This window comes from Arvicanthis niloticus, chromosome 6, assembly GCF_011762505.2.
Source record: "Arvicanthis niloticus isolate mArvNil1 chromosome 6, mArvNil1.pat.X, whole genome shotgun sequence".
Lineage (NCBI taxonomy): Eukaryota > Metazoa > Chordata > Mammalia > Rodentia > Muridae > Arvicanthis > Arvicanthis niloticus.
Window position 1 is genome coordinate 89,870,510 of NC_047663.1, and position 11,012 is coordinate 89,881,521.

At 48.2% G+C, this 11,012-nt stretch overlaps 1 protein-coding gene across 1 annotated transcript; it reads right to left on the bottom strand.

Moving 5' to 3' along the window:
* Nucleotides 1-4,495: 4,495 nt before the first annotated feature.
* On the bottom strand, nucleotides 4,496-8,705 carry LOC117710363 (mesothelin-like protein). Its single transcript, XM_076935274.1, has 6 exons — nucleotides 8,682-8,705; nucleotides 7,409-7,491; nucleotides 6,363-6,532; nucleotides 6,144-6,238; nucleotides 5,491-5,740; nucleotides 4,496-4,695 (listed from the first exon to the last, which is right to left on the bottom strand). Exons 1-6 carry the CDS (start codon nucleotides 8,703-8,705, stop codon nucleotides 4,496-4,498), a joined length of 822 nt encoding a protein of 273 aa, XP_076791389.1.
* Nucleotides 8,706-11,012: the final 2,307 nt, after the last annotated feature.

Consider the following 11,012-nt stretch of genomic DNA (forward strand, 5'->3'; position numbering starts at 1 on the left):
TGATAGAAAGGCTGTGTATGGTGAGGGTTAAAGCCAGAGATACCATTTGGTCAAGTCAGTGTTGGAGCTAAGCCAAGACAGGAATTCTGTCCACTTCACTCCCAAACCCAATCGTTTGTGTTTCTGGGCTCCTCCCCCAGTGCCAGCCTCTTCTGCATCTGAGACACACTTTCACAATCCAAAAGAGAGTTCCGCTTCTGCTCTACCTTTTTTAGGGCTTATATCTAAAGCGTTTATTTCATCCTGTGTAGAGTTGTGATCCTGATCTATATATGCGCCTTTCCCTCCAGAAAGAGCCTTGACGTACTGCGGGGAGATTTGATCCCCTAGAGCCTAAGTTTGGGGCCTGACACTCGACTGATGTATGTGATGCACTGAAGTTTATAGTCATTAGCGATGCATATCGACTGCGGAAAGATCTTTCACAATCTTCGGCACAAAGTAGAAGCTCAAAAGTTTGAACTTCTGCCCCGCCCCTCCTCTTTGGAAATGCCTGATGGTCGGGGAATGGGAGAGGCATGGGATTCCTCACCTGAGGGCTCAGCAGGGTCCTCAGGTGCGGGTCTCGGATGCTTGCTGACCAGACAACTCCCTCGGTTACCTGGACAAACCGCCAAGCATCAGCAGCGCTAGCCGTTGATGGTTGACGTACAGGCGACAGGCGTGAGTGCTACATGCGTCATAAGGTCACGTAGTGGGTTCGCGATGGTGCAAGGTAAGCACAGTGAGTCCTAGGGCGGGATCATAAGAGGGGATTGTCGAATTCTCTTCCCGGCCAATCTCTTATCTGCATGCAAACCTAATACAAAGCTCCGCCCACAAGTCGCCTCCCTCTCAGGATTCTACATCACCAAATCTTTACATTTTCTTATGGTCCTGCCCGGCCAGCGTCTCTATAGCTGGTCCCCTGCCCACCTGTGTTTCTCTCCTTCCCTAGCAGTAGAAGGAATTAAATCATCCTATTGATCTGAGCTAGACAGTTGTTCGCCTTAAGCAAGTAAACGAGAGGTTAAAAGCCACTAGCACAAGCTCTTACCTGGGCTGGGGCTGTTGGAGGGCAGCCTGTCAGAACCCTTCGGAGTGTGGAAGTGCACACGGCGCCCTCGGGGGCTCTCTCCCTGGAGGCCGATGCTCCTGACATGTACTGTGAAATCACTGTCTTCAGCCAGGCCCCAAAGAGGACAGGCCCTGGTGTTCACCTTCCTGATAACATGCTGCCTGGGGCCATTCTGTCTCTGCAAGGAGATGTAGAAAAAGAAGGGCAGGCTAGCCCCAGTCAAAGAAGCCATGGTGTCCTTGGAGGGGCCCTCGGCCAGCACAATGTGAGCATGGACATAGGCACTTTCAAGAAGCTGCAGGTGTCAATAAGAAGCTCGTACCAATGAAAACCTTAAATTTGAAATCAACGTAAATTTTGTACCATTTAAGAAATTATAACTTCATCTTGATAATAATTATATAGATTTCTACTAATAGGTTATGGCTATGCAATAAATCCTAGCTAATCCTCCCTATTCCCACAAAACCACTACTTTTCCCTAGAAAGACAGCCCAATATTAACCACCTTAGTCCCCAGGCCCAGGGAATAGGGGCGCTGACTCTTCATTAACTTCTTCAAGCTGATTACGAGCGTTGAGATATTAGAAGAGGGGTGGGGGGAAGAGTAAATTGATAAGCCTCTGATGCTGCTTATTGATATAAAAGTGAGATGAATATTGATACTCTCATAGGCATTGTGCCTGTATAACACATTTAGGAATGCAAGACCTAGACCCAGTCCTTCTTTAACTTTTTCAACTGATTTGAGATGGTTAGCCTGTGAGTTAAGGGTCTATAGCAAATTCATGGCTTGGAGTTTATTGTTAGGGTGTTTTCTATATTTTATTTAGAAATAGCTGAGTGGAGTTAACAGACAACAGTCCAGATTGCCTTACATGGATAGTTGGTTTTCAAAACGTCAGAAGTCCACAGAATTGACATTATAAACATTTCTGTATTAATGTTCATTTTGATTAGAGACCTGTCTGCTCCTGACAGCTTCTTGTCTTGGATTCTAAGAAGAAATGGAGCATCTTCGGAGTTACTCCAGTTGTGGTGAGACAGCCACTAGGCAAGAATTGCCTCTTTCCATCTACAGACAAATTACTGTCCAGAAAAGGACACACTTGCAGAATAGTCGACTGATTGTATCTGCCTAGACAGAGTAATCAGCCCTTAATAATTCTGCAGCACTAGGGTCTGTCAGATGATCCTGGGCCAGAAGGCTAAAGATCAGATGCTCCAATGTTTTGTAGTATAGGGAGTGTCCAGGTGTTCAGCGGTCTCTATAAATTGGCTAAGTTTTAGAAGCTATGCTTTGTGCTTCCCATAATTTTAGTTAACTCAGTCATTCTGGATTTCTGACGGGGTTGAAAACTTACAGTCTCATAGCCAATCCTGGCTATTTACTTTGAGAGAAAAGATTTGAGCGGATGGTTTTCAGCTGACATTCATTCTAAAGCCAAGAAAAAAGCCAGGTTCAGAACTAAGTGTTTTAGTTAGGAGAGATGACAGAGGTTCTGGTTAGTCAACAAAGTGATGGACTGGGTATTAGGACTATCTTGTACCTCACTGGTACAAATTGGCATAATTATGCTCTAATTGTATTTTGAGAGAAAAGGTTTATTTTAACAGGAAGGGTGATATGTAGGAGGAGCTAAGGTGGGAGGAGTAAGGAGAGGAAAAGAAGGAGTAAGGAGAGGAGGAGAAGGAGAGGAGAAGCTAGGTGATGAGAGAAAGAGAGAGAAAGGGGAGGTGAGATGGAGGCAGATGTTCACGTGTCTCCACCAGTCAAAGATAGTTTATATATCTGGTTGGGTATTGGGTTACACTTCTGATTGAGCACTACCAAACTTATAAAGCCTTTAATTAACATTTTTAAAAAATGTATAAAAACAAAAAGGAAAAGGGGGCATGGGATAGGGGCTTTCTAGGGGGGAGAAATGGGGAAAGGGGATGGCATCTGAAATGTAAATAAAAAAGCCAATAAAATTTTTTTTTAAAAAGCTGCAGGTGGATACCCTGGTGGTAAGTGGAGGTGGGAACTCATTGTGGGGGGTGGGGGTGGGGGTTGTGGGTAAGGGGGTAGATAGAGTTCAAGACAGGCACTACAGAGTTGCCAGGCTTCCTGAGGAGAAGGGCTTGGGAGTTGGTGGGGGTCCTTACACGGGACAAGGCCTTTTGTCAGGTAGAGCCTCATGAGAGCCATGTGAAGCAGAGGTATAGGAGGGACTAAAGACAGGACTTCAGGAGGAGAGGTTGGACTTTGTGAGGAGGAGTTTGGACAGGCTCTGCTGGAAGACGTATGGCCTCCTGAAGGACCCCTTCTACATAGGGGTCGAGGTATTGAGGGCTGTAGTTTACTCCTCCAATGTTCTGAGGGCCTAGAGACCCTGATGACTACCCTGTGCTCTGGCAGGGGCTGAGTGTGGCTGAGGTACAGAAACTTCCGGGGCCACACATCGTGGACCTGAAGACGGAGGAGGGTAAAAGCCCCATCTGGGACTGGCTTTTCCAGCAGCAGCAGAAAGACCTGGACAGGCTGGGTTTAGGACTTCAGGGTGGCATCCCCAATGGCTACCTGGTCCTGGACATCAATGTCTGAGGTGAGCTGGGCTGCCCATGGGCAGAGCTGGGGGCTGGAGTTGGGAGTCTGAGTTGCCTCCTCTCTTTGTAGAGGCCTTCTTCAGTGGAGCCCCACTCCTTGGGCCAGGATTTATATTTGCATGGATTCCAGTTCTGCTCCCAGCTTTAAGACTGAGCTGAGACCACCACCCCTCAAGCTCCTGGCCCCAGCTCTATAGGGGCCATCTTGACCAGGAAGGACTACCAGGGGTCACTGCCAAAGTTTGAGGACTCTTGAATTCAATAAACAGTGGCATGTGCCCCCTTGAGATGTCCTGTAGTGTTCCTAAGACAAGTCAAGAGAATGATTTTGGAGTTTCTTGTGATCACACAAATACAGCTAGCTCCTCCTGTTCATCCCTCCCTCTAAAGAGGAATGAAATATGGCCCCCCAGGCAGGCGGTAGCTATTGGAGGACTTCCTGGTGTGGTAGCTGATATCTCCAAGAGTAGTGGAAATCCTGCGACTTCAGCTGAGGGGTGTGAGAGGCCACCACAGTCTAGGCCCTGCCAAGAGGATTCTGTTCCCAACAAGGCTCTAGCAGAGACACACTGCACAATAGCCATGTGTTTTTATTTAGATCCACCAGCAAGGGGAAGTGACATTCAAGTAACACCGAGTCCCACTTGTCTTGGAATAGGCCAGAAGATCTGGACTCTGTCTCCTCCTACCAACTTTTCCTTTAGGTTGGGTAGGTCTTATTGCTTTATGGGCTCAGATCCTGGGAGCTGAGGTATGTACCAGAGCCAGCCTGCTAGGATGGAGGACATAGCAGCAGGTCCCCTGGGGCCAGGGACATGTATTTCAGCCTAGGCAGGTGTCCTATTCCAACTAGCAGCTCCGTTTCTCCTGAATCTGATATTCAGGGGTCTGACTGCCCCGGGTCAGTGCCATTGGCAATGGCCAGGGTCCTAGTGTACTGTGAGTAGTGTCCATTTGTCCCAAAGGTAACTGACACAGTAGCAGCCACAGAAGGCTGGAAGGCAGAACCACAGCAAGTGACAAGTACCCCAGATGAACTGGAGGACTTCCTGCAGGTGGAAGAAGAAAGGGACCCATCAGTTCCAATTGGAAGATGCCCTCAAGTCCCTTCTGTGCATCCTCCCCTTTGTGGTGGTGACAGCTAGGAGGGTCAGTGGAGGGGCCCATCCATGACTGCTCTTCTGGTCTCAGCCTGGTCTCTTTTGGGGTTTGGGTTGGGGGGGGATTTGTTTTGTTTTTGTTCAATCTGAGGATTGAACCTGGGCCCTTGCACTTGGTTAGGGAACTTCTTTCCACTGAGTTACATTCACTGATGTGTGTGTGTGGTGTGTATGTATACACACCACACACACATATATATAAAACATATATTTATACATATATATGTATGTAATTTTTTAAAACTTTTGTTTATTTATGTATATGAGTGCTCTATTTGCCTGTATGCCTGCATACCAGAAGAGAGCATCAGACCCATTACAGATGGTTGTGAGTCACCATGTGGGTGCTGGGAATTAAACTCATGACCTCTGGAAGAGCAGTCAGTGCTCTTAACCACTGAGCCATATCTCCAGCTCCTATACATAAAATTTTGAGGCAGGCTATCTCCAAATTTCCCAGGTTAGCCTTAAACTTGCTCTGCTGCTCAGGCAGGTCTTGAACTACTTACAGTCCTCCTGCCTCATCCTCCCGAATAGCTGGGATTATAACTTTAGGCCACCAGACTTGGTCTTGGTTCGATAGGTTTTGGATGAGGCAATTGTGTGTAGATGGATCATTGGCAAATGAAAGGTAGGGACAGCCAGGGGTGTGCAAAGGATGGGAACAAGGAGTGTGGACCATACCTGAGCTGTGGGAGACATCATCATTCCCTGGCAGATCCAGGGAGTGGATCAAATTGGATGTCGGGTAGGCAGTGTTGGGGGGCCTGTTGGTCACATAGGCCAGTGTGGGGCTGCTGTCCAGGCCCAGCTCAGAAAGGTCTGACATATTGTGGCTGTGCATCCACAGGATGATGTTTGGGTGGTTGCGGGCCTTCTGCAGATCTCCCAGGTTCTGGCCCAGCAGATTTCTCACACTGGCCACACCCATGCTCTGCAAACAAAGCCAGAGGTTTGGGGAGGAAGTGCGAGGATCCGTGGGTCTGCCTTCCCTTGTAAAGGACCTGGCACAGTCAGTGCTGCTCCCAGGAACGATCAGGATGGGCACTGTGGGGCAGAGGTCAAATGCCACTCCTCTGGCTTTGGAACATATGCATCTAAGTCCTGGGGTTCCCAGCTTGGCCAACCCCACTCTGACTGCCAACCTCACAGTCCCCCTGCCTCTTTGTCTTGAGTGCTGGATTACTGATATACACCACAATGCACTCAAGACAAAGAGACAGGAGGATTGTGAGGTCCAGAGCAGCCTGGGTTACAGAGTAAGACCACATCTCAACAAAACAAAACAAAAACAAAAACAAAAACAAAAACAAAACAGAGGTAGCCCCTGGGCCCACCTTCAGCGTCAGGGGGTTGAGGTTGGTGAACGTATCAATGTCCATGGAAATACTGGCCCCAGCCAGGTACTGAAGTTCCTCCAAGGGGGCACCACCTAGAGGGAGCAGTGGTGAAAGCCAAGGAGGCAGAGGACTTGTTTGGGGACACACAGGACAAAGGTAGGGAGGGGTATATTAAGGAGAGGCAGAGGGGGAGAGGAGGCACAGTGCAGGGCTCACCAAGGTAGGGGCGTATTAAGTAGTAATATTCTCCCACATTACTGGTGTTCCTAAAGACCTCATGAGCCTTGGCGAAGAGCACATCCTTCCGACTCTGAGGGCAGGGAGAGATGTCTGGAGCTCCGGCCAGCCTGGGAGTGGGATGAGGCAGATGAGTAGGCTTGAAAGCCCTTAATGGGACCACTGAGTGTATCCTCCATCCTTTTAAGTGCTGACTTCTTCTTGCCCTCTGTATAACCCCCCAAATTTAAATCCACCTGGTACCTCAGAAAGTGGCTTTATTTGAAAATAATACATTTCTTCACAGATGAAATCAGAGTAGAAGATGTAGTTCCTAGGTTAACCCTAAATCCACTTCCTGGTGTCCATATGACAGGTGGGGGTTTAGACACAGACACACAGGAAAGAGCAAGGCAGACTTCCTGTGAGGTTCAGAGGGGCCAGGCCCTGCGGACATTCTGCCTTTGCATTTCTGGCTTCTAGAAGTCCTAGAGAATATATTTCCCATTGTAAGTCACTCAAACAGTGTGTGATGTTTCCCTTCTTCATTTTACGCTTTTTAAATTTTTAAAAATATGATTTGTGTTTGTGTGTACCATAATACATGTGTGAGGTCAGTACTTGCCTTCACAGTGTGGGACCCAGGGATCGAACTCAGGCTGTGAGACTTGGTGGCAAGCACCTTTATGCTGTGTGTGTGTGTGTGTGTATGTGTGTGTGTACACACACATGCACGTGCTTGTGCATGCACATATGTATGCAGCCCAGAATTTACTTCAGGTAGCAATTATAATTTACCTTGGTAGCAATTATAAATTGGGACACTGGCCTGGTGTTCATTTTTTCAGCTAGACTGGCTGGCCAGCAAGCCCTGGGGATCCTCCTGCCCCTTTCCCCTAGTGCTGACATTACAGGTGTGGTGATTATTCCAGCTTTTATTGGATGTTGGAGATCTGAATTCAGGTCCCCGTGCATGTACACATGATGAGGAGACCATCACTGTGGTCGTGGGTTCAAACCTCCCTACTGATGACAGGGACACTCACTTGTAGAAAAGGAGAAGGTTGGGTGGGAACTCGAAGTCATCCTGGAGACCCAGCCGTGCATCGAGGTTGGCCAAGCAGCTGAGCTGAGCAGGGGTAGAGGTCAGGCAGCAGGTTACTGTCTGTCTGGTGTGGACCAGCCCTGAAGGGACACTGCTCAGCCCCTCGGAAGAAAGGGGTTAGGAAGGAACTGAAGATGTGTGTGAGAGAAAACTTGTAGTAACACAGAGTTGAGGAGGCAGGTGGATAAACGAGGCCGGAGACAGAGTCCTGAGAGAAGCAAATCAGTAAAGAGCCAGAGAGGAACCGGGTGTGGTTGTGCACACCTTTAATCCCAGCACTCTAGATGCAGAGGCAGGGGGATCTCTGTGAGTTGGAAGTCAGCCTGGTCTACAAAGTGAGTTAAGAGTAACCAGGATTATATAGAGACCTTGTCTCAAAAAAATTTTTTTTCCAGAGATGTTCAAATTGGAGCTGCACTTGTTCAACTGTGTATACGTTCTAACACCCACCTGAGGTGAGCGGCCTCACAGTTGGTTAAAGTGGGTTAGCTTTACCTAGAAAGTGCTCATCTCCCATCTGCCTGTCGCTCGCTCCCTTCCTTTGTTCTTTTCTTTCCTTTATAGGGGTTTCACTATGTAGCCTGTCTGACCTTGAACTCAAGGTTCTCCTGAGTCCTGAGAAGACAGGAATGCATCATGCCTATTGTGGCGACCTGTCACCACGTTCCCTGAGCGGGTAATGGCAGATTCTGCCTTTCAGGGGACAGGTTCATTCCCTCTAAGCTGTCACACCTGTGCATGGATAGACATTTCTTTACCATCTCTTTGTCAAGGGGTGAGCAGCAGAGGCTTGCTTGTTCCCACTCTCAGTACTTTGTGTCTTTGCCCTCGACAGTAGCCAGGCCAGGGGCGCTTCACTGTTCCACGGGAGCAGCTTCTGGTGTTGATTTCCTTCCAGCTTCATTCATTTTTGCCTCCAATTTCTTCTTTTAGGTTTCTCTTTCTCATTTCCCCCTGGTTTCCTAACAGAAAACTTCACTGTCCAGATATTTTTCTTTTAACGATTTTTCCCCTGGTGGTGCTGGGTGGTGGTGGTGGCAGTGTTGCATTCACGCTGTGGCATGCATATGGAGACCAGAGGACAACTTGTGGTAGATGATTCTCTTTTCATCATCTGGATTCTGAGATCAAAATCAGCTTGTCAAGCTAGTGGCAGAACACTTTACCAGCCGAGCCATCTTCCTGGACCTGCTTCTTTCTCTTTTCTAACACACGCATTGGAAGCTGTAGTCCGCCATCACTCCTGCTGAACCCCATTGATAACTTTTCTTTCTTCTAGATAAGGGCCACTCTGTAGCTCAGGTTGAAACTCACAGTCCTCTTGTGTCAGCCTCTAGACTGTGGGGATTCCAGCATAGACCAGCATGGCAGGCTGTATTTTTATTTTCATTTAGTTCAAATCCTTTTTACAACTGTCCTGATGCCAGATGTGGCAGGGCACACCTGAAATCCCAGCACTTGGAAGGTTTTTTACTTCACAAGTTTAAGTTCAGGGCCAAGGGCTGGAGAGATGGGTAATCGGTTAAGGTATTCTTTAACCACTCCTGCAGAAACCTGAGTTTGGTTCATGGCCCTCATATGAGGACTGACAACTGTCTGTAACTCCAATTCCAGGGGACCCAACAGCCTCTTCTGGCCCTCTCCAGTGCTGCATACATACATGGCACACAGATATATATGCGGAAAAACACTCACACATATTATTTATGAAAAATAAAATGAGTTAAGGCCATCCTTGGCTTTATGATGAATTCAAGACCAGACTGGGATATATGAGACCTCACCCTCAGAAATAAAATCCTGAGAGTTTTGTTCATGGGCAGGAGACATGGTTCAGCAGTTACTAATACTGGCTGCTCTTTGTAAGGATTGGGAAGGTGGATCTGAGAGCCAGTGATGTGTTTGTCTTGATAAGAAGCATGTGTTCTTTTTGTTGTGTGGTAAAGTTGTCCACACATACCAGCTCTGGCAATTAAACTTCTGAACGAGCTCCTCTGTATTCTTGATTCCTCTGATACCCGATCTGTCCTGCCAGGCAGTGGACAGGGCTGGCTATCACAATAGATTTACCCGTTTCTCCTTGCAGTCTATCTGTTTGCACAATGTGTATCTGGTCGATTTGAGGTTAGGTGTACACTTGTTCAAGGCTGTTATTTTTTTTTTAAGGATTTTTCTTCATAGTTGAGACAGTCCCCTGCTCAGTCCCTAATGACTGAGGTTAAAGGTTCAGGCCACACGGTCCAGCTTTTACCTTCTGTTACGTTCGTCAGATGATGGTTGGTCCAAGATGATGGAAGGCCAAGTGAGCTCAGCCTGCCTTGGTCCAGGATCCTGTAGTCCCAGGTGGGAGAGAGGCCAGTGGGCTGAAAGACCCTCCCTCATGAGTCCTGGGGTTGGACAACCCCAAGGAGGGATCACATCCTAGGTGATCCCAGGGCAGGGCCTGAGGCAGCAGACAAAACCTGGATCATTTCAAGTTGAGGCTGAAGCACCCTGTAGACAGACTTGCTGGAATATGTTGGAACCACCCAATGTGGGTGCTCCTCACATCGATCATCTCTTAGAAGAAGAGTCCCCTCAGAAGTGACAGACTACTTGTGACAGTGGGGCCACCAAAGAGTCACATGCTAGATAGTTTTGAGGTTGGCAGGATGACCTGGAGATAACCCTCTGCTTCAGGGAAGCTGTGTGCCAATCCCCAAGCCCTTACAAAGCTGGCCCTTTACCTATGTGTCTCCGTATCCTGGTTGTTAGCCTACACCACCTGTGCTCTTTTTGGCCCTTGACACACTTACCTGCCAGGCTTTGAGTGTGACCCTCTGTGAAGCCAAGGTTCTGATTAAACTGGAGAGCTGTTCCTGGGGCAGCTGGCTGGCTGGCAAGCACCAGAAGTTTTGCAGGAGGGAGGTGTCTCTGTGCAGAAGGAGGAGACCATGTGGGTCCAAAGGGAAAGACCCATGAAGAAAATCAAAGGAGGCTTTGGCTACTGCAAGGGGGACTAAGATTACTCAACTGTCTTTACCATTGGGGAGTAAGAAGCAGGGAGTACCTGTTACAGATAAAATTTCCTTTCCTTTTTTCCCCTCCTTCCTCCCTCATTCTCTCTTTCCTCCCTTTCTCCTTTCCTTCCTTCCCTCCTTCCACCATCCATCATAGAGGCCTTTGTTAGGGCCAGGTTCTCAGCTGGATGGGGCTTTAACATGGGTCCTGCCATCACTCTGGGACTCAGGCTCAGCTGACTTTGACTCAGGCTTAGACCAGTCCTGATGGCTGCTGAAGGGTATAGAGTCACATGCTTGGTGACCATTGGTGAGGTCATCGTCTGGACTTTTCTTGGGGTGTTATATAGCATTCACCTACTTGTTGATGAGTGTCTCTGATACCAACCCAGACTTGGCTAGACCCACTTGGGACCCTGGTGCTGCCTGACCAATCACCGCATTTGCCAACTGGCCCATGGACGAACATGATTCCCAAGAAGTGGGGGTAAGTCAAGCTCAGGCCGGAGAACCCTGGACAGAAGAAAATGATTTAGGGAATAGGGA